Source organism: Falco biarmicus, chromosome 2 (assembly GCF_023638135.1).
Source record: "Falco biarmicus isolate bFalBia1 chromosome 2, bFalBia1.pri, whole genome shotgun sequence".
Lineage (NCBI taxonomy): Eukaryota > Metazoa > Chordata > Aves > Falconiformes > Falconidae > Falco > Falco biarmicus.
The window spans coordinates 65,126,530-65,150,527 of record NC_079289.1 but is presented as its reverse complement, the minus strand read 5'-3'; the positions used below and the strand labels follow the sequence as shown (position 1 = coordinate 65,150,527).

At 39.9% G+C, this 23,998-nt stretch overlaps 1 protein-coding gene across 1 annotated transcript in view; it reads left to right on the top strand.

Annotated features, from left to right (window-relative positions):
- The window catches only part of GRTP1 (growth hormone regulated TBC protein 1), a 36,480-nt gene extending 13,611 nt beyond the window's left edge, over window positions 1-22,869 (top strand). The window contains exons 4-8 of the mRNA XM_056328281.1: window positions 436-560; window positions 3,778-3,874; window positions 20,007-20,179; window positions 20,297-20,482; window positions 22,539-22,869. Coding sequence (XP_056184256.1) covers window positions 436-560; window positions 3,778-3,874; window positions 20,007-20,179; window positions 20,297-20,482; window positions 22,539-22,628 — 671 coding nt within the window. The 3' untranslated portion in view covers window positions 22,629-22,869. The remainder of the gene's footprint in view (window positions 1-435; window positions 561-3,777; window positions 3,875-20,006; window positions 20,180-20,296; window positions 20,483-22,538) is intronic.
- Window positions 22,870-23,998: the final 1,129 nt, after the last annotated feature.

The following is a 23,998-nucleotide window of genomic DNA, read 5'->3' as shown; positions in this document are numbered from 1 at the left end:
CAGCTCATTTCGTGCCACTTGGCTAGATAAATTTGGTATGTGTTGTTTCTGTCAGACTAATTATTCATTGTTCGTTGAATTATTTTCAATTGAATTATTGTTCATTGAACAAGCAGGTTCAATGTTTGCTTTCATTTAGACTTTTGCAGTCAGATGTTGACAGAGTCCAATCTGAGGAGACTTTCTTTAGTCCTTCTTGAAACTGACTTCTGTATACGAACAGTATTAATCTTTCTAGGAATAGATTATCCTTGAGTGCAGATGGCCAGTTAGCCAAAACAGAGGTAAAGCTCTTTCTTAACATTCATCCACCAAAACTACAGTATAGTGAGCCATAGTGAAGTTTCAGTTGCATTTCAGAAGAGCTGTAAGGGTTTATTTGGAAAGTGAAGGAGGAAATGGCTCTTAATTTTGGTCTTTTTCCTTTTTGTCTAGACATGAACAGAACATTTCCAGATAACGTAAAATTCCGCAAAACTGCTGATCCTTGTTTGCAGCATACACTCTACAATGTATTGGTAGCATATGGGCATCATAATAAAGCAGTAGGATATTGTCAGGTACGTAATCACTCTGTTTTAAGCAATGGTACATTTCACCAATGGTAATTGTTCTTGTCCATTAGAATGTGCGTTTTCAGAAGCAGATCCACAAACTATTTCTGTTATTAAAATGGCCCGAGGAGTAGGGGGAAGTGAATCGCTTTAGGCAAGTTCAGATATCCTTGTGAGTTTCTCTGTGACCTTTTTTGTAGCTAGCTTGATTATGTTTAGTTCCATTTGTTAGCTGCAAAATAAATGTTCTGTCACACATGGTTGTATCAAGATTAGTTGCTTCAGAGAAGGAGTAAGCAAGCTTGCCTTTCCTTCTTCTTCCCTCCTGCCATCTTTCCCAAAACAGTCCTTGTCAAGTATAAGGCATGAGATCTAAATTTCCTTTTTCACTGTCGCATTTTTAAAAATACAGGAAGACTAGCGTTCATGTAACATTGCATAGTTGGGCGGGTGGTAGCATTCATTTAGTGCAATCTCCCTGTATGGACAGGCAAGTAGGAAGAAAATTTGTTTGAAATTCAAGCCGGTATTGCTTAGATGGCAGCTGAAAAAAGCCTCTGTTGTTGCTGCCAAGTACTGTAAGGGTTCTTGTGGGACTCAAGCTAAAGGTTGACAATCAAGAAAGAAGCGGCCGTCTTTTAAGATCATAAGGAAGCAGGAACTGTCATGAGCAAAATGTGTTTTCAGTTCACTTAAGTCCTTTCCTCTCTCCTCCCCTTCCTTGTCAAGGATATGTGTGCCAACCTATACCTCATGTTAGTTGAGAAAGTTAGTACAGTAAATACAACTGTTCCAAAGTTAAAGAATATGAATTGTGTTTCTTGAAATCTGGAGAGGAGAAGACTTAGATTTAAACCTAGACTGAGATCACTATAAAATATTCTTTTTGTGTATCCCAACCTGGTTTAGTACAGAAGTTATTTGAAAAATGAAAAAAAAAAAATTTAAAAGAGGAACTATTTTTATTATTTTCAGTATGATGTATTTATTAAACTATAATTTTAATATTTTGAGACTAACAGAAGAGGGAGAATTATGAATACTCTTTTGTAAGTGTCAGGCTTCTGTATGGAGGTAGTTATACCCACGAACATACACAACTTCTAAACCACGCTAGCTTCTACCCAAAATGCATGTTCAATTGTTACTGGAAAGTTTTGGTACATTAACTGTTTAGTGGACGTTTTAACTTGGCATTATGAACACTGAAGGTGAAAGACGATGACTTACAAAGCCTTATGTGATTTCTTTTTACCTCTGGTCTCCTCATAGGATGAATGTTATCTTTCCTGACTAAATAATTAGAACATAACCCAAAAGTCAGCCTCTCCTTTCCAAGGCATGTTGTAAATCAAACAAAAAAATCACCTTTTCTGCTAGTGAAGCAGCAGACTTCATGAAGATAGATACAGTGATACCCACTGCATGATAGGAGAGATCCTGTGAACGCTAGAAAACAGAGTGAGAAATGAATTTTTTTCCTGTGTTTTGCGGAGCTTTGACTGACTTGAAAGCTGTTAAGGGGTTGTTTCCATAATGCCAGTGCATTTGTGGTGCTTACTGGCATTTAAGTCTCCCATGTGGGAGCATATTAGGCTTTGCATTGTCATGCTGTGACACAGTGCAGTGTTGTCTACCCTGGTATAACTAGTGAAATTCAGTGTCTTGTGAACATATGCTCCAGAGTAGTTTTTGGTCCATGCCACGTTAAATGCCAAATGGTCTTTTGTCACCATAGATGTGACATAAGCTGCCAGCATGAAAACAAATAGTTGCCTTCCTAACTGGAAGGCCAAGCACCATGTAAGGTCTATCCAAGCCATTTGTGTAACAAGTGCTGTGGTGACTCAAAGCTTGAAAATGAAACATTGGAGAAGATGCAGTCCTAATATTACCATGTTCTGGCAGTTTTGCAAAGCCTTCTGAGGTGGGACAGGTGAATCAGACCTGTGGAATGCAAGAAATGAGATCTCAGTTCAGAGAGGAAGCTGCAGCTTGCAGAGGCTGCGAGGGGTGTTCTTTTTGGTAGCTGCCATCTGGCTCCCAGCCATGACTGAGAGCACTGCGGAATAACCAGAGATGGTGCTGCCTGTGGCGGTAGACATGCTGGAGAAGTCCAGCTTGGAGGGAGAGAGAGTAGGGAGAAGGCCAAAGAAAGGGATGAAACCAAAGAATGCAATGTAGCCAACACCAACCTTCATAGTCTATAAATATTTAAAGACAATTTTCGGTTAGCTTAGGAAGACCTGGGGTGGGGCGGGGCGGGGGGGGGGCTTGCATCTCAGAGGCAGCTTTTGTATATTGTTGTACTGATGTGCTATGTTACTACAGTTGTCAGCTTGTTTACAATGGAAAAGACATACTTAAAAAATGCATAAGGAAGTTAACTACTGTGCATGTAAATTGGTAATATTGCCATAATTAGCAATGTTATGGTATATACAAGAAAAAAGTCCCTGTGACAGAAGCAGTGTGTTTACAGGGAGTACCAGTTTGTGACCTGTGTGTTCTGTATGCCACTTCTCCAGTCAGAAAGGGTCAGTAACAGTTATTAAATTGCACAGCTGGAATTTGGCCAGTCCTGGTTTGACTACATTTAACAATTTTTCTGGTAGCTCTGCCAGTCCCCCCACCTCCCAGTGTTTACCTTCTGTTTGCACATTGAAAGGCAGGGGCTAGAGTGGCCAGTCATTGACTAGCATATGGAGTACTGGAGGTATTATGGAAGCAAATGATTTGTATACAGTCATTTGATGAGTTAAGCAGCAACAGCTTGTAAAAGCTGCTGGAGCTGCAACTTTTTACTGGTGTGTTGGGTTCAGGCATTCTCCTTCTGCAGCTGCACTGCCTACACCTGCAGGTGTGTTGTGTTTACACTGCACATTTAATATGGCTGTGTCTTGGTTCTGGTCAAAGCAGTCTTCGGTTACACTGGGACAGGGCTTTGGGATTTAAAAAAAAAAAAAAAAAGGAAAATTGAAGGCAAATTATAGACTACTAAGCTTTTGCTTTTAATTTTCCTCTCCTTGATCTCTGTTAATAATTCTTGTGAGCTGTTGTCATGCAGGTTTAATAGCTTACTCAATCGGTGGCCTTTATTATGAGATTTTACTTAATATGCCCCCTATGTAGAAATGTAGTAATTTAGCCCTTAATCAAAAGAAATAAACTAGAAACTCTTAAGATAAATGTATTTGTCTTAAACCCCTCCTTTCTATTTCAGGGCATGAACTTCATAGCTGGATACCTGATTCTTATTACAAAGAATGAAGAGGAGTCCTTTTGGTTGCTAGATGCTCTTATTGGAAGAATATTGCCTGGTATGCTAAAAACACATGTAGTTGTATACTGGAGCTTAGCTTTCATCTTTTGAGTTCTCAGTTTTTAGATGTTTTAGATGTTAAAATGGACTTGCATATACTGAAGGTTTTCTAGGGTCCTGGAAACACAGGACAAAGACACAGCACAGAGGCAAAACTTGTCTGTTTTATAGTTAGATTTTAGTCTTGATGCAGTGGTTTATGTGTGTGTTAATTTGCAGTCCTACTTCTCACTCCCTACTTACACTTGTTAAGTAGATCTCTTCCTGTATCAGTATGATGCCAGGGAACAGGACTTGCAAAGGTATCTGGGATTTGGCACTTCTGGTTGCAGGAATATGATATGAGACAGGAAGCAGCGACTGCAGAGCAGAGTGAAGATGAGAGGTGTGCACAGTCTGAGCACTGAGCCTGAAGTAGGGATGCCCAGTGGCTTGGCAGGAGGCAGCGTGAGCTTTCTTCAGAAGTATTTGGCAAGGTGGTAGTAGTTTCTACTGTCCTGTGCTTCTGAGCGGGGATGTCTTGGGCACTTTACATGTTGAGATTTTGCAAGGAAGCAAACAAATGTCAAAATCCCTGTCTTTGTATAGGAAGTTCTTGTCAAAGCTCTGTTACAATCAGTGGTGATCTGGCCAGGCTGGTCAATAGAGTCCAGAGGGAAATTCAGCACACCCTAAACTACAAGCAGTATCTACATCTGGTCAGTTCAGTAACTCTCTGTTCCCTTGCCTCGATCTCTGGGTTCGCAGAAGGTGTTTACACAATGTATTTTGCCTCATGTATAAGCTGAATCTCACTGCATGTGTGAAGTAGTTTAAAACCAGAAGCAGACATCAGGCATAGCTATATATTATACTCCTGTGAAATACATTTGGATATGTTTTTAGTATTTAATTACAGACTAAGAATGGTTTCATCATTAATTTCCAATAGCATTGCCCAGGACTGGCTACAGCTACTTCTGTAATGTAGAGCCATACTCAAAATGGAAAACTAATTTTTCTATAAGGAGGCTTTGAAATTCGTTATTGGTCTAGTTTTGCTTTTCAACAGATCTTAATCTTAAACGGTTGGAGACTAAATTCAGTATTACAGTGTCAGCTAAGTGCTGGTCAAGGAGATTAAGGTTGATACTTTCATTTCTGCTTCTTCCTGTTATTGTTTAAGATTAAACAACAAAAAAAATATATATATAATTTTTGATTCCTTATGGAACAGAAAGGAAAGATTTGGAGAAAGAAGAAAAAAGAGCTGAGAGAGTCTTTTCATGTTCTTGAACTGCTGTAAGAAATTAATCTTTTACAGTGAATACACCATGTAGGAACTCAGATTTTCCTTGCATATGAGCAGAGCGTTTGAACTTTCTTTGCAGACTGAAAGAGTAGACACAGGTAGGGAGTGCTGTGACTTGTGGAATCGATCTGCAAATATTTGAGGTTTTGCAGCCTTGAAGTTGTCTTTTAAGCTATAAAAACAGTCTAAAGAAATCAACTGTCTGTTGCTTTCATTCAGCCTTGAGAGCTGTAAGCTGTGCAAACAGGTAGCAGACAGGGCTGCTGTCTGCCACATGACCTGCCACTGGCGGACATGGGTGTATGTCTTTCCGTTGGCATCACTGTGTGAGGGGTAGAGCCCTCCGGTATAAGGCAAGCTGTATTGTAAAATGATGTGTGGCAACTTTTGCTTTTAATCTTTTTGATAGTCTTACATGTTTTTATTTGGGGCAAAGGAGTAGGTTCAGAATTTTTTATTCATTGTTTTTGGTAGGCAATTTACTCTAGTTTGTCATAAAACCTTTAGTTCTTGTATATCCTTCTCTACTTTGCTGATACCTAAATGACAAAAGTTGCTCATGTTTTTCCCTCTTAGTTGTTGAATTTATCTTATACCAGTAGCACTGATGATGGGGAAAAAAACCTCATAATGTGAAAGGCAACTACTGTGTGTGAAGGAGATGTAAATTTAGTGAAGTTGTATTTATAGATATATTTTTTACTACCCTATTTACAGATATATTTTTACTACTCTGTAACAAAAGTCTTGTTACAGACTGGTCTGGGTTCAGTACATGCAATACAAGCATCCATCTGAGGTGCTTAAGTTGAAAACATGCATGCTTACGTTTCTTTGATAGTCAATGGGCAGGGGAATAGATATCTAATCAGAACTGCTGATCTGAGTGTGACCCTTTCCCCTCCACAGTCAGTTTTAAGAAAGCTTGAGGTGTCCCTTCCAGCTTGGGTGCTTCAACAAGAGCTCATGTGAGGTGGTATGAATCTTTTGTGTAGTAAAAATACTTGTATTGAGTAATGCAAGGCTTCACTGTCAGAAAACTTGTTGCTGACAGTCTTTTTTTTTTTACCCAACTTTGTAAAAAATATTTTTTCACTTTTATTCCCAGTGCCTTCCTATATCATGCTTGATTTGTACATTTATAAGATTAATAGCATGATGGATAAAATAATTGGCGTAATTTCAGTGAAATACTGTGTGTATATACGTGAGAGAGAGATCAGACAGGCAGGCAAACTGTATCCATAAAGGAACTTATTCAGGTAGGTAATCACTACCCTTCTGGTAGCAGTGCAAGGTACAGCACATTTCAGGTTAAAGCCCTACAGGTATTTGTTGGGGAAGCAGAGAACATTGCATTCTCCAGATCTTCGGAGGGAAAATTAGCATTCTTTTTTTGTGGGATGCTAACAGTTAGATTAGCCAACGTTTTTCCTTTAGTTTTGTTGCGGGTGCTCTTTTCTTGATCTGTTTGCATTATAATATATGTTTTCCCCTTTCATTTCAACAAATATGCCTCCAGGTCATGTCCTCATTTTCCAATGTGTCCTGTTGTTGCCAGTTAAATCGATGGTGATGTAGGGCAACCTAGAAATCCCTTCTCTGCCCTCTGCAGTGTCCTTATGAATGCTTCCTTCCCCCTGCCCACACACATTTAACTACATTGAACAGTTGCTCTAGTACCTTGATGCTGACAGTATTTTTTTTGGTCGGCAGATGAACCAGGCCAGCCACAGATCAATATCATTGTTTGAAAAATGCAGAATGCGATAGACGGGAGCGTTAGTGGCAGCTTTCTGGGAAGTGACAGAGAAGAGTGCCCAAAACTATGGCTTACCTCCCCATTTGCACTGTTTTGTACATCTGGGTGGAGGTATGTACCATAGAATATGATGAAGGCCTGACTGCTCCACCCGCTGACAAAAGGAGGACAATTTGGCAATGGAACCCCATCAGCAGAGGTTTTCTGGCTGAATTGTTCTGTTATGCCCAAGTGGAGTTGGCTGTCTCTTCCAGCTGTGCTAGCAAAAATCACAGCTTGGTTTGTTGGTATGTGGAGTTTTCCACGATGTTCATCTGGCTGAACATTGCACTACTGGGTATGGCTGGGGGAGGCCAGAAAGATTCTTCTCCTGCTGAAGGCAAGCCCGTAGTCTACTGCTTGTTGTGTCTATCAGCTGCTCAGACAGGGATTTGGGGGGATTAAGACCGTATCTTGTTTAAACACAGCAAGGCAGAAGAGAATTATTGTTTAACTGAAGTTTTGGGTGTTACCAAGATCTTTCATTCCCAGGTTCATTCAAAACAGATGGCTGGAGCAGACAGTATTGCCCACAAGAAGCAGTATGGATTCAATTCAAGCTCAGAGTGGACGCGCCTGCAGTTTGTATTCAGCATAGCTCTAGTGGTTCTGTTCTGTTCATCACTCTGGTTCTTGTTGAGAAATTATTTTGTTCTGTTGAGGAAATACTGGGGAGGTTGCTTTAGAAAGCATCAGGTAGGTGGGGAACTTTTAACTGTGGTACTTTGGTATGTAATTTAAGGAGCATGTTTGTAATGTTTTACGTGTTTGTGATTAAATGGTGAGTTTAAGAGAAGAAAAACTTGACAATTTGGACTCCCTTTAGCATGGCAGTTATGTTTATATATAGCAGAACAATTCCCCCCCGCCCCCCCCCCCCCCCCCGCTTCAGTGGTTCTCAGTCTTGAAAGCAGCAGTGTTTATCAAGCTATATGCCAATTAGTCTACTAGACTGTTATACTGGAGTTATTTACTCCTACTGAAACCCACTTATAGAGTACTTCTCCAATGGTTGAGAGGTCTTATGATTTCTGCACTAGCCTGGTCATGGCCAATTTTATATCCTTTTATTCTTGTGCCAATGTTGACTTCTAGGGTAAAAAATGTCCCCCTCTCTCTTGTGCTTACCTTTCATGTATTTGTAGGATACAGTAGAGTCATTTTACAGTTCTTTTGCTTCAGTCAAACTCTTCGCTGTTCCTGTTTTGGCCTAATAGTTAGTTTGTGTGCTTGTTCCAATTTTAATTTTTTTTCCCTTTTCCCCACTTGATCACAATGGCACCCTTTTTTTCCAGTGGGACATGTGCTAGTGCCTTCTGCAGTGGTATTATTGCTCTTTTCACAGCTGAAAGTGTTTTATTTGAGACAGAAAAACTGTAGGATCTTCCTTGCTTTTTTTCCCTTGTGGCACTCTGTTTTTGATTTATGATGTCAGTAATAATGCATGTGCTATTACTCGTCTCTCATTGTCAACAGATGTTTTTTTTCCACAGCTTATATGAATTCATAACACCTTTTTGCTGACCTTTATTTGCACATTCTTGTCCTTGTTGTTTTTTATATCATCATGTCTCTCTTACTCCAATCTTTTCACTATGTTACTCTGTTGTTCCTTGCATATTGACATGGGACAGTATCTCTGTTTAGGATTCTTAAAAAATACCAGCTTTTTATTTTTCTCCAATGATGTTAATAAAGATCTTACATTAGATGTAGCCTACAAGCATTATTCAAGGATCAGTCTAACAACTGTCCTTCAGCCTGGTACTTCTTAGCCTTTTGTCTTTTAAATATTTTTTTTTTTTTTTTTTACCCACATGTATTGCCTGGTTGTTTATAAATGACTAAAAATAAGAACAGAGTTTTGCATGATGAAATAGTCACCAAAGTAGTAAGACTGCACTGAACTAACTGGCTTTATCTGCAAGGACACAAGGTACAATGCAAAAGCCACTTTTGTCAGTAGCTTAGCAACTGCTGGTTAAGACAAATACCTGTTATCTCAACATGCAGACATTTAACATTTCTGTTTTGAGCTCTCTATGGTTCTCAGTTCATAGACTTGCATGTGTCAGCCATAGACTGGCAGGTACTGTTGTGTAAGAGATTAGGCATAGTAAGAGACATGAATATTTGAACTGAATAACAACATAGTTACATATCAAACTCTTGTATATCCTTCTCTTTTGAGATTAATGTTATAACAGTCTTTCAAGTCCCATCATACAGACTTCCAGGTTTGAAGGCAAGGGCCGCTTGAGAAATGCAGAATGCTGTACTACCTTTACAGTGTTTCTGTTTAGACTGCTTGCTTTAATTGCAGTTAAGCATGTATTTATTTCATTCTTGTGGCTGAATTTATTTTAATACCCTGATGGCTATTGCCAGGGAGCCTCTGAATGCAGAACTGGCTAGGCAGCTGTGTCTTTTAAGACCTGCTTCTCCAAAGGGGAGTGGAACTTCTTTTCACATGAAGCATTGTATTCAGCTCTGCAGGTAAAAGTCACCGCTAGACCTGACTTGAGCTGAATTTGCAGCCTGTGATGAAAAGCATGTCCTTTCATAGACAAGACTTGAGCACCACAGACATGTGCCTTTGGTGTGGAAAGCTCCTTGCTATGCATAACGTGCATGACCTCATGCTTGCACAGTAGGTTTTGATAACCAAGCTTTTTTATAGCACCACCCACCCAGAAAATTCCAGCGAATTGATCAGTTCTAGGCTGTTTGCTTATCTTCCTCTGGCAGCACCCAACTACAGGGCCATGAGCTGGCAGAGTTCTTGCTTATCCTTGGAGAGTTCCTTTGTGATCACGTGTGAAGCCATAGCAGTGCCCACCTCTGGAGCACATCACATCTGCTGCTAGGAGAGAGGAATGTTTGCCTGGTAGGCTGAACAATTAGTTTTGAAATATGGGACTCCAACATGCTTAACTGTTAACCAGTAGCCATGATGAAAGCGTTAATGTTTGAACATCATAGGTCAGTTGTACTTACCTAGGAATTAAGCATACAGTGTCCTGTTAAGCTCAAGGCGGAACGTAGGAGCCATCGTGTGCCTGTATTTAGAAACCATGATAAGCCTGAAATGCTTATTACTTACAAATCTGACCTGCTAGGGGACTTGGGAGACTTCAGCAAGCAGGACATGAGTAACTGACATTTTTCTTCTTTAAAATTATGTATATAGTTATACTTTTGGAATAATTTATTTCCTGTATGTATTGTAAGCCCACCCCTTGTCCCCAAATCACAAGCCTCATCAATAAAAGAACAAGCTCAGTATTTAGTAGGTGTACTTTAGGTAGCTGGGTAGAAAACTTACGTTTTTTTCTAGACAGAAATGTCCTGTATATGACAAGAATATACATGTTGTCAGCCTTACTTTTGTGAGGAAACATGCTAGGTGTCAGCTATGCAGCAAAAGGACCCATAGTGTTTAAAAATGCTGAAGAATATTGTGTTCCTTGATATGGCTGTATTTACACTGGAAGCAGGACCTAAGTGATTTACTCCACCCAAAAAAGTCAAGTATGCCTCTTTCCTTCTAGCAAGCAAGCCTTGTATTAGTATGATTTCATTATGTTGAACTTGAGGTATCTTCAGTAGGCCCTCTGTGCTACTCTGGATGGGATTGCAGCCTTTGGGTATCTGTGCAAGTAGTGGTATTTGCCTGTTTATCTCCCCAGTAAATCAGAGTTTCATCCCTTCCAAAAGTCACCAGCAAAATAAACTTTTCAAAAGAAATCTTAGTTCATTTAGGACTGATCAAAGGTAGAATTTCCTGGCTGTGTACAAAGGAGGAAGGTAGACAGAGTGATAGAAACACAGAAGTGTGGGTTTGGGGGAAGAGGGTTTTTTTGTTGTTTTTTGTTTTTGGTTTGTTTTTTTTTTTCCTGTGTAAAAACCAATTAGTGGCCAAGCCTTAGCGTGCAGTACCATGCTTGCTTAGTTTGTCCTTTGTTTTATTGGAATAGTCATGTTGGAGGGGTGTTCTTTTTTTGGTGGGGTTTTTTGTTTGTTTTTTAAAATTTTTAGCTAATGGCTCTAGTCATAAAAGCACTAATGTGTATGTGTGGTATTGCAACTATAGTTTTGGCAGAGCTGTCTTCATGTTAAAGGGATTGTGCTATTCTAACTGTGGAATTAAAACATAGGCATAAAGCCAAAGTAGTTTATTTCATTCCTCATAGCATTTTTTTTTTACCTTCTAATGGCCAGCTAGGGCTCTGCATGTTCACTTACAATTTTAATAAAGCAACCTTCCTGAATATATCACCTTGACAGCAAGAAGCATAGTATAATTGCTGACAAATGTATAATGGGGTTATGGTGCTCAATGCAGATCCTAATACACAGTTTTGTATTTTAACTTGTAAGTTGCCATAAGCTATACTCATATGCTTGAAGTAATCTCTGTGTTAAATACCAAGACTCCTAAAACTGGAAATGTAACTGGATTTGCTGTACAAGAAACCGGCTGAGGAAACAGTGGTATTTCCTCCCATTCCCTCTGCAGCAGACTCGTTTGGCTAGAGCTCATCTTTGTGAAAGGTCCCAGACTTGGTCTGAATGAGAGACCCTACCACCACTCCTAATAGTGTATTCAAACTATAAATCACTCTTATTAAAAATGTTTGCTATACTTTTTATTGGAATTTACCTTGTCATAACTTGTAGCTGTTGCTTCTTTTTAGAGACTTCCTCTTACTATATTGAAAAGCCCATAATGCTTACGGTGTTTTCTCTATGAAGTGATCAAGTTTGTTTTTCATTTTCCTTGTATAATTTTTACAAGTAGAGAAGTTCCTTACAGAGCTTGATTTTTTTTTTTTTTTTGTAAGTATTGTTTGTAACCTTTTTTTTCCCACATCCTTTCTAGTTCTTCAACTTTCTGCCTTAAATGTGAATATCGGAGCTCGATAAGTTTTCTAACCTCAGTTTTGCTAATGTCATATACAGAGATGACATATTCTCTCCTTGAGTAGTGAATATATCTATGGATTACTTTGGCTTTTCCTGAGCTAAGATGTGCTTACTCTGGATTCATCATATTTGGAACTTAAGATACTACAGCATCGTTTATTTGAAATTGCTCAACTGTATTATCAAGGTTTTTTTCTAATATGGCATAATATAAAGAAGCACTGACAGCAGGCTTTGATATTGTTTCAAAATAATGTACTGCATATCCAGCATATATTATTTGTGGAAGGAGATGTGCTTTGGTAGTAAAGGAAATTATATGAAGAAAATGATGTGCAGAGCACAGTGGTAACTTTTGTCTACATAATAGTATAAGAAGTGACTGTTCAGTTTGAGATGCTTAAGAAATACAACCGTACTTGTTTTGTGTGTTTTATATTCAGAAGATTTGCATGCTTTACTAAGCTTTCAATTAATGGCTAGTGGAGCATTCTCATTTGGTCCTCTTACAGTTTTAAAGCCTGTTGCTTCAAGGTTAAAATTAATTCTCGTTAGCTTCTTCAAGCTTGAAGTAAGAGGATTGTGGCTTTCATTCCCCTTGGCTTCAGACTGAAGGTTTGGATTGTTTTCCCTCTCCAAACAGCAGGCTAGAACTGTATGTGTCTGTCCAGCTCTCTTTTTAAGCCTCCTACTTCTGTTCCAGTCTTTTAAGTAATATGCTTGGTAGTTCCCATGGCGTGACTGTAGTGTTCTTGTAAAGAGGTGAAGAAACTGTAACGCTGGTGGTTTTAAGTGAGAGAATATAAATGCTGTGGTTTGTGCTGAGTTGTTAAGAATAATCTTGTCAGTGCAGTGAACTGATAAAATAGCTATTCTTCCTAATCCTGTAGAGGACTTTAAAAAGCCACAGATCCAGGAATCCTTATTCAGCTCAAGTCATCAGTCATTAAGACTCACTGTACAATTGTAAACTAATTTAAAAAAAATAAAATAACGTTTGTTTCCTCTACAGGCATGACAAGCAGTTGTGGTAATCTTCAGTGCTTGTTCATTAATTTCCTCTCCATTTGAGGAAACTGGTGTTAAAAGTCTGTCAAAGGGTTTTGTGAATTAAAAGCCTTGGCTCCTGGGACCATCATCATCAACCCAGTAAGCTGCAGCCTTCCCCAAAGCATGGAACTTCTTTAGACTGGCACAATTCATAGAGTGCAATGACTGGAGTCAGGCCAGGCCATTTAGAAACAGCCAAGTGGTGAATAACTCATGTCTGTTGGTGTCTATCAGCTCACTGAAACTACGGGAAAAAAAAACCCTATCCACAAAAGGAACAATTCCAATGGTAGTGGATACGAAAAGGGGGAAGAGGGAAGAAAGCTGTCCAACGGAATTTTTCTCAGTTATATTTAACCTGTATGAGAGCACTTTGGTAGCTGTAACTTTAGTCTGGACTAGGTTTTAATGATGCAAACATCTCTACTGAGCAGTACATTAAATAAATAAACTAGCCAGTTTCATTCTCCTTAACTAGAATTTCTGGAAGTTGTGTTTCTGCTTTCTAACATGCTGTGCACTTCAGTTTGTTTCTCTGAATTTACACAGTGAATCTTTGTTTCTTTGTATTTCATCTCTGCCTTCTATAATGTCTAGAAGGATATAATGTTTGCCTTTCTTTCTGTTTTCTTTATAATTAGGAAGCATCCTTCACTTTCCAAATGGTAGCTACTACATCTGCTCAGAATCCCACTGTGCTGTGTGAAAGAGCCCTTTGGTTTCCTATTTGCTTTCTGCTCCACAAGATCCACTTTCCAAGTTTGGGTTCAGAAGCAGAAGATAAATACAGGCAGATGGGGTTATGTAGAAACACTCAAATACTGCCTTTTTGTGCTTGCTGAAAAGTTGTTAATGGTAAATCATTTTTCAAAAATCTATTATTCTAAATTTTGGGTAATCTCAGTATCACAACAAACAAGCATCCATAAAATCCTTGCACATTCTTCCCCTCCCCCCGCCCCCTCTTCCCCCTGGTTTTTTATTTCAAGGTGGTTCTTCCACCCAAAGGAAATGGGCCTTGGTTATGGTTTTTTTTTTTTTTTAAAGCTGATTGTTCAATTGTGAACAATATGGCTACTGCCGGTTCTGGTGTGAGTTTAGTACCTCAGGACAGACGTTCCGGTTCAGTGAAGGAAAAATAAAATGTGGCTTGAGCCTCTTTTGGGTTTGTAGTTGATTCCCCCTGCCCAGTTCCCTGGAGGATTAGGAATTTAGGTGTTAAAAATAACATAGAGTTCAGCTTGCTGCTTAACATATATCTGAGGATATCACTTTGGCCAGGACACCTGCAGGGGGTTACTTTGGCCTGATATTGCCAAAAGAATTGGCAGTACTCTTAGCTTTCCTCCTTTTCCTGTTTTGACTTTCTGATTTCCTCTCAAACATAGGTTGTCCAACTTTTTATGCCAGGCTCATGATGTAGATTCTTAGAAGACCTATTGCACCTTTTTGGACTATCCCGTGGCAGAAATAAAATAGCAGAACATTGCCCTGCATTCTTGGACAAAACAGGCTGACAGTTGCCAACAGAGGGAATGAGTCAATAGTTTGTGTAGGGATAGCATAAATGGTATTTAGATGCTCTGAAGGTGAGAAAGGACTGTCTGACCTCTGTGTAACTGAAGTGATGAAATTCATTCCATGTGTTGCATGAAGTTCATAAACTTGACCATGACAGCATATCTTTTTGGGAAGGAAAGCTTTGTTCTGCCAAGATTGTTTAAAATAACCCCTGTGCTCAGTAACATGCAAACAGAGAAGTTCTGTAGTGAAGGATTACAGAAGAGGATTTTTTCCCACAAAGGCATATGGTGGAATCTGTTTCTGTTATGACTTGAGATGTAGAACTGAATGGTTTTCATGAGGTTGGCCAGTTCTGTTCATGGCAACCTCTGCTTTTGCCTGCCAGCATTGAGGCCTGCTCTGTTTGTCTCTTCTGGATTCCAGTGAAGTCCAGTAGCAAATGGTAATGTGCATCTACAGCAAGGAGACATTTTTTAATCTCGCATGTTGGTTTAAAAATGAACCATTTTTGCCTGTTTGGGGGGGGGGGGGGGGGGGGGAGAGAGAACATTAATTCCCCACCCTGGCTCTCATGGACATTATCAATGTGTTCTTGTCAATAAAATACTTTATGTGGCTTATGACTGGGAAAAGTTAAACCAGCTAATTTTTAATTTTTCAGTTTGGTTAAATAAACTGGATCACCAAGACAAATCACTTAGTTTGTCCCAGGCTGGGTTTTATAGGCTTTCGAAATAATAGTTAGAAATGCTGGAAGATAAGTAGCAGAGCTGAGGTCTTGTCTTGGGTATTTCTGTAACACTAAGAATTTGTATCATCGTGTCAGTTCCTGTAGGAGTATTTATATTTAACCTGACATATGCACAGCAGACTTGAAGGATTCTTTTTTAACTTCTGCAGCTCTGACTTGTAGAGGTAACTTAAGGCTATAAGAGTACTGCTTCTTAAACTTTTATTTTTGGAACCTCTTAATCTATTTGTTACGGAGAACAAGGTCACGCAGTCCCTACAAGCTTTATCCTTATTTCCTGCAAATCTCATTATTGCTCTGGAGCACAAGCAGCGAGTTATGTCTCGGTTCTGGATGTGCTGGTAGGATTCAGGGAGGAGCTAATTATTGTGATGGAGAGACAGTGAAATGTCACTTAAGGAATATCTCTTTGCCAGATACTGAGCTAGAACAGGTTTCAAGCTCAGTGACAACATGCCACAGTCAGTGCAGTGTTAGTAAGAAAAAGCCTTTTGAACAAGGAAGAAAGTCCCTTCATCTAGTCACCTGTGTTGTACAGAAGCAATAAAATACCTGGCAGCTGGTGAAGCTGGCTTTTCCTTTTTGCTGCTTGACTCCAAGAGGAAGAGAAGCTGACGATTCCGGCAGAGCCATGGAGCTGCACTGCTGTTTGGAGTCAGGACCCTGCTGAGGAAGGGGAAACTTCCACGTGGGGTGCTGCCTGCGTTGCCCTCTGCTACTCTCTTGGGCGCTCCTAAACATAGCAAGACATCCAAAACTCAGAGGCAGGCACCAGGAACAACAGACTAGGCAAAGCAGGTGCATGTGGGTAAGCAACAGGCAAAGGAAGGCTGAGAGGAAAGTACGGAAAGCCTAGGACCAGTTTAGCACACATCTTGGGAACATGGCACTTTGTATTAGGAAACTTATTTTTCATCTAGACATTTTTCTGGAATTTAATAATAATAATTTAATAATAGACTATAATAATAATTTATAAGGCAATATTTCATTTGTTGCTTTCCAGAAGATGATGATGAAAAGTAATGTAGTATTTGATCACCTAAATGTTACTGTTATCAGTTCCATGTGACAATTTGATGAATAAAAGGAAGCAATCTGGCTTTGTGCTTTTTCAGGGGGATGCTATACTATGAGGACGTTCCTATAAACCAACCTAGATCAACAGATACACAATATAATTAGCCTACATTTGATTACTTTTTAAATTATTATTAGTAAGTGGCAGATTGGGAGCAGTTACTGACTCACGTCTGTTCTGTATTTTGCTAGATTATTGAGAGGGAAAATAATTAATATGCTAATTAAATGTGGATCATGCAAATCTAGAAATTTTATGTAATGAGTAAGATAAGACATGGAAGGAACATAAAGCTAATGTATTTTGATGATGGGTGAGTAAAAATAATTTGCTGCACAGTATCTTGTGGAAAAACAGCTTTGTGCTGTGGGGGAGGGTTAGGCTTGTGTAGACTTGTTTGTAAACACCGATACCTTGACTTTAGGAGAGATTCTGGGCAGAGCGGCCAATTATAAACGATTAGGAAAATAGGGCACACAGTGAAATGTTTGCAGCAAGGGAGGGCTGCAGGATTTTTGCTGAGGAGACATTTCCAGAAGACTTGGGGGCTGGGCATCCTCAGCAAGGAACAGAACAGAAGAGCCGCCGTAGGTTAAATGTTACCAAGCACTTAGGCACGGAACCAAGTACAAGATCATTTTCACTAGTGAGACCAGATGTGGACCATGAAAAGCGGCTCAGGCATGATGCTGGATCCTCTTCTGACTTGCCCATGTAGTTCCGGGTATGCCTGCACAGACCTGGTGCGAGTGCCTGGGGCAGAGTGCAGGTGTGGGTGCTGCTGGCTGCACTCCTGAAGGCCTTCCTCCCCACTGCGGGGGACGCCGCCCTCCAAAAACTGACAGTAGAGCTATCAGGTTAGGTCTGTGCCACCCCCTGGGCTACTGCAATGCTGTTATGTCCCTTGTAAGTCTTCTGTGGGTAAGTCTTACACAAATAGGGGGTCCTGCAGGAAGGAATGTTTCTGGAGACTTGGAAATGTGGCTTTTCTAATTTGAGGCACTAACTTTGTATACGTACATTTATGTAGAAAAGTATATCTATACAGTAAAATTATATATTAAATTATAAGTTCGTATTAATTATGTGTAATAATTGCAACTAATACCCACACTAACTATAATTAATATATAATAATTACATATTAAAAAGTCTTGGATGCATATTCTTTTAATGTAACTTCTTTCTGTTGTGAACTGGCAGCTAATACCCTGGAAAAAACCTGCTATTCAGTTATTGGTATTTGCATAAAATCGTTAGTCACTCCTGCTTGTTTTGCAGTGACGCTGGGCTGAACATCGCAGTGCTGTGTGCCAGGGCGCATGGGGGCTGCTCCTGCTCCAAGAGGAACAGCAGGAGGCTGCCCCAGATAGATGAATAGTTCCTTTTTCCTTTCCGTCCGGCGCTACAATCTAACAAACTTGAATGACATTTTAATTTACACCAAGGCTTCCCAGCTGCTTGCTGCTTCAGTAATTCAAGGAGTGATATACCCAAGTTGCCTGGCTGTTAACTTTTTACTTGCCAGCTCTCAAAGAGCTGGGTGGGTGTCCGGTTGTGTTCTCACTGAGATCCTGACATTTACTTTGCTGTACAAATTAAAAATAGCAGCTGCTGTTGATTCCAGCATATCAGATGATTGCAGTAGAGCAGGGAGCATGTGGGCTGCTGTCCTTCCTCCTGAGGACACTTGCCAGTGGCAACTTGAAGAAGTTTTAAGTACCCACGTGTCTCAGGAGCACAAAAAAGAAAAAAAAAAAAGTTTGTGGATGTATGAGAAGAGGAGGAAGGGCAGGAAAGGGAAGGAGGTTTAGTCTGTTATCTGAAATGTGATTTGGTTTTCACTTACACTAAAGTAATTGTACTGTTTACATTGTAAGAAAGGTTTACTCTGCCAGTTAATGTTACTTTACCTGCATTACAGCTCACAAATGAGCACGACGCTAACACAAAATATGCAGAGAGGTTTTTGTGTTGGCTTTGGAGGTCATGGTGTGGCTCTGGGTTTAGTACGCTTTTTCATGGGAACTACTTGTGCTTTCGCTCTGAGGTTTCCCTACGAGCAACTGAAAGGCAAATGGTTAAAGAAATGTATATAGTGGCAGTGACTTTTACGTCTGTAGAGGAGTTTTACCTGTCATTCTTCAATGGGAGCAAAGAAAAAAGGTCACAGACAAAAAGCTGGATTCTAAAGGTTGAATGTGATGCTTCTTATTACCATACTGTAGATGTTCTGCAGTTTGACAGGGCAAATGTAGAGCAAATAGCTCCTGGGGTGGGAATTCTGTTCAAGAAAACCATTGACACAGGGAAAACTGAAATATTCAACTGTTCTTGTGATTTCGTTAGAGAAATTAAAGTGGTTATAAATGTACTGCATACTTTGGACATCTTCTTAAACTTGTTTGTGGCACTGGGAGGTTTAAAAAACTTATTTCAGACAAATGGGCTTTGCTCTTTCAGCTTCGTTTATCCCCATGTGAATCCTTGGCCTGTGCCGTGTATGTCTAGGAACCTTGGCGGAAACCAACAAAGTTTGAGAAATCTGAACTGTAGCTTTCCAGAATCAGTGAAGGAAAGAAACACAGAGAAAGGTGCTTGTGTCACCAGTTATTTCTTTCAGTAAATAATAACATAGGTCTTGCCAGCAAAGCGCTAGTGAGTGACCAAGGATTGCTTCCCAGGGCTGGAGCAATCAAATCCAGCTTAAATGATTCTGTTGACATCTAAACCAAAAACATGAATTCCTTAAATATCTGTGTAATTCTTGTCCTTTGCTGAACCATCTCAACTCTTAAGAACTAAAATAGTATTTTTCTTCCCTTAAGTATACCCGTAACTGCTTGTTTATAGAACTGAGATTATTGTCATTAAGCCTGCACCTTGGTAATGACAATGCTTACCCTATCAAACAGGCTGCGGAGTGACAGTTGGGTTGTGCTTCATTGTTCTTTACGTTGGATTTAACAGTTTAGTGCAGTGGGCAACAGTGCAGGTGTGGGTCTAATTTCAACCCCTGTCTTGCCAGTAAGTAGGAAGAGATGTCGCTTAAGTGATCTGTCATTCACTTCCTTTCGGCATTATTCTGTGAAAAGTGGGATTTCCTTGGCTCAGAGAAATACAGAGGAAGAACTTCTAACTGAATGGCTATGTCAAACCCTAGAAGAGTTATCAGGCCTCCAGCACCCCTGCATAGCTGACACTCAAAAAGTCACATTTCCAATCTGTGACTGGACCAAGCCTAAAGGCTACACGTTGTTTGGAGTTCTGGTTGTTTTGTTGAGTTTTTGTCACCTGTGTGGGTGTTGTGTGGACTGGGAGGCGTGCAGCCCCCACATGTGGGAAGGAGGTGGTGGTTAGATTGAACTGTTAATTAGTAAGACTTTTGTAGTTGAAGCTAGCCGTTAAAATCTGCCTAGGTGATCTTTTATTGGGAAGGAAGAATGACCTGCCAAAAAACATCAGAGAGAAAGAAGATGCTTTGGTAGGCTTGAATGAGGTGTTTGTGTAGAGGGATTAGCCTTGGCTGAAAGGGAAGTGCTGTATGGCCACAGTGCAGACGTCTGGTTGCACGGTTTAATTTACTTCGAGTTGAGATATGTAGGCTCAGCATACCTTTATACACTCCCCTGCACAGGACATTCTGTTCAATTTTGTGGCAAGATCGCATCCACAGATTCCTGAATTCCGGTTTCTTCTCTCCAAGATTATTACAGTCCTGCAATGTTGGGCCTGAAAACTGATCAGGAAGTCCTTGGAGAACTTGTGAAAATGAAAGTTCCAGCTGTGGCAGAGCTGATGGAAAGACATGGAGTCATGTGGACCCTAGTGGTGTCACGCTGGTTTATATGCTTGTTCATTGACATTCTTCCAGTAGAGGTAATGGGTAACAAAGTTCTCTTACTTATACAATCATCGTAATTATTTCATTTGTACTGCTTTAATTACCTCCTGGAAATCAAGAAGCTGTAATCTGAATTCTCTCCTTTCCTGCAGACTGTGCTCAGAATATGGGATTGTTTATTCTATGAAGGGTCAAAGATCATCTTCCGCGTGGCCTTAACATTAATCAAGCAACACCAAGCTTTTATTTTGGAAGCCACGAATTTTCCTGACATATGCGACAAATTTAAGCAGATCACCAAAGGCACATTTGTAACAGAGTGTCACAGCTTCATGCAGGTAAATCATCTGCAGCTTTTAATTTTTACAAGTTAAAACCAAGACGGGCTTAGAAATGTTTTGTTCAGTCAAAAAGTTGCATACCGTTGGAAGAAATGCATCTGTCTGAACTTAGCAAAAGGATGAAGAATGTTTTTACATAAGAAACTCAAACCTTTCTAAGAATTTTCAAGAATAATTATTACCTAAATCCATATATAGCAATCCACTCATCTGTTGTACATGGAAAAATTTTTGTTGCCCTTTTTATCAGTTAAAGCAGGAAGGCTGATGAGAAAACAACCTCAGTGCATTCTTTCTGTGAACTATATTGATTGTGTTCCTGTGCTTTTTTTTCCAGATTAATTATAATAGAGTACCGTAGAATAAACAAAGTGAATTTTAAACTTGCATTGATAAATCTTCATAGTGCCAGAATATAAAGCATTGTTCAGAACAAAAAGGTAGCACCAGGTTCTTACTTCCATACAAAACCCCATGAAGCTGAGTGCTCAAGTCTTATGACAATTGCTAACTAAGAATTATTCAGAGATTGGATCCCAAATGTGTATAAAACACTTGTTTTACATTTCTGAGTTGCTCTGAATCATGTTAGCTGCAAAAAAACCCTGTTGTAAACCACTTGGCCAACTCCACTATCATTGTTTGCCAAGTGTGCACAAAATTACATCCCAGCAGGTGACTTTTACCCCCAAAAGAGTTTCATGCTCATGTCAGAACTCTGCATAGATCTGTCATAGTTCAATGTTACTAATGTTACATTTCATTTTTGCTCATGTTGAAGGAAAGTAAGCTTAACTTACTAGTGTTTGTGAGTCTTTTAAGCAAGGAAGCAAAAGAAAAATAAATTGCAGGTACAACTTTAATTTAGAAGGAAGATGTTTAAGGGGTTTTCCCATTCCATAAAGAGTTTAGAATAAGAATTTTGTTAAATATTAACTGCCATGAGAACACCACTTCAGAGGCTGATACAAACACTTGTCCTTAAAGGACTCTCCTTAATTACATTTTACAGCAGCTGGTTTTAGAAAATTAACTACTCTTTATTGCAGTTATGCTCAACAAAACAGTTTAACTGCATTGGTTACTGAGGGAGCTTCAAAGGCAATTTAAATAAACAGTTTAGGTTCTTCTGTAACTTTGAAACACATCGTTTTGGGTTTGGATTTGTTTGGGATTTTTTTCAGCAGTACAGATACTAGTACCAGCAGAGGTGATGGCAGTCAAGTATTTTATGCATCCCTCTGCCTGAACAAAAACATAGGTTTTTGTTTATTGCAATGCAGGTTGCTTTACCAGTATGCTGTTCAGAGCTGGCATGTTTATAATCTCGTCTCCAATGTTGTCAGTTATAGCTACAGAGAAGCAAGGGAGCCACACATCTTAACTGTAGCTTGAAGTGCATAAACTAGCACCTTGCTTTTGTCTGGTCAGAAGTTTTAGATGAAGTAGTGGAAAGAAATGTATTGTTCCTGAGCAACAAGCCAAAGGAAAAAAAAAAAAAATCAAAACAAAACAGATGTGTGATGGCATTGCATCGAATTCTTACATCCATATACACTACTACCCTGAAAAGCATGGTAGAGGAGAACTGCAAAGGTAGCATACTGAGGGATTAAGACTGATTTTTTGCAGTAGGAACATACTGTTTTATGCACGTGTTCCAGGACCTGAACAACCTACGCTAGCACTATATGGGTAATGCTACAGAGCACCAGTGTGTTTCTCAGGATGCCTTATGATGTTCTGCGTATGCCTGTCATCCATCAACACAAATGCCTTCCAAAATAATTTTAACTGGACACTTATATCCAGACTAGCTTTTATATTGTCATTGTGTCACTTACAGCTCTTGCTAAGAGCTGCAGTTTTACCTTATCTTTACAGCACAGTAGGCAAAGATGCTACCCTGTTACAAGGAGGTCAAACAGCAGTAAACATTTTCACAGAATGGGTATCAAAGCAGGGATTTCACACTTCAGAGAACTACATGAGAATTCCAGCATGTTGTCCAAATCCAGCATTTTAACTATGAATTTTCTCTTTTTGCCCCCAGAAAATATTCACAGAGCCTGGAAGCTTATCCATGGCAACAATCAACAAACTCAGAGAGACTTGCAGAGAGAAGCTGCTTTCTCAGGGATAACAAACCATATTTAACCAGGTGGTCAGATACTACAGCAATTGACACATTCCTCTATTTGCACTAAAGCACACTTTAAGCTTTCCATGAGTTAACTGACACTTGACCAATTTTTCCTGCCTTTCAAGTAAGTGTTGTTAACACTTTGTACTGTATGTCAGACTTGGTAACTGGAACTGGTGGTTCTGTTGCTGTTTGTGGTTGTGTTTTTTTTTAAAAAGAGTAAAGTGTTTTCAGAGTAGAACATGATCAGTGTCAGCATGCTCCTTTTAAAGTCACAGGGCATTTTGTAACCTTAAAAGAAAACAGGTGTATAAAATTACATATCCTTCCTACCGTACTAACTGTGACACTGCTGTCATTTGTACAGAATAAATTATTTTAATTTGTCAGAACCTGTCACTTGATGTGAAGAGAGTAAAGTGTATTATCTCTTTCCTGATTGCTGTTAGTAGGCTAGAATACAAGCATCTTTCTTCCTTTTTCCTTGCTGCTGTCACTTAAGGAACTCAATAAATACGGCAAAGTGCAGGGCAAGACAACAATGAGGAAGGCAATCTTCATCTTCACTAGCAGTTACTCTGTGCAGTGTAGTAATAGCTCTTCAGGTAAAGCAAGCAGGAAAGGGGCAAGTTCAGGCTACAGAGAGCAGCAGCAACAATTGCTCTATGACTGCGCTTGGTATTTTATATGCATTTTCAGGATTTTCTAGCTCTAGCACAGCAGGTAAAAGTAATTTGACTCAAATCTGGAAGTAGCATTTCTCACTTTGCTGTAAGGGATGCTGAAAGTAGATGCTGTACTTCCACTTCATGCTGGCATACGAAGCTTGCACTACAGGTGCTATATGTCATACACCACCGTCACTAAAAATCTGGGGAGAAACACTTGTAAAGACAGGCACGAACAGACTTCTCCCCTGACAGGGCGAGACAGCGGGCAGTTCCGAAGCTGTACCCTAACGCGAGTCCAAACAGCCTAGCCCTGGGCAGGAGCCAGCAAAGCAGCCGCAGCCTGGCCCTACGCCTCCTCCAGCCCTGCTGGGGCCCGCGGGCTAGGAATTGCTTCCTTGTCCCCACAGCGCCCTCGCGTGGCCAAATACTTCCCCTCACCTTCCGACGGCCGCGGAAGGCAGGGAAGGCAACTGAAAAGAGACCAGCAATTTGTGCTTTTTATTCACCCTGTTGAACGACTACTGGGGAAAGCTTCGCCTTTTAATTCCACACTCCTTGCCAGATTCCACTCAAAGCTATCTTCATTCCTTTTCAAAAAACTTCTTTCAAAAGTCTTTCAAAAGACTTCTTTTTCCCCTCCCCTGCAGCTTTTCTTTCATTCCTCAGCAGGGAAAAAACCCCCACAACTTTTCAGAGGAA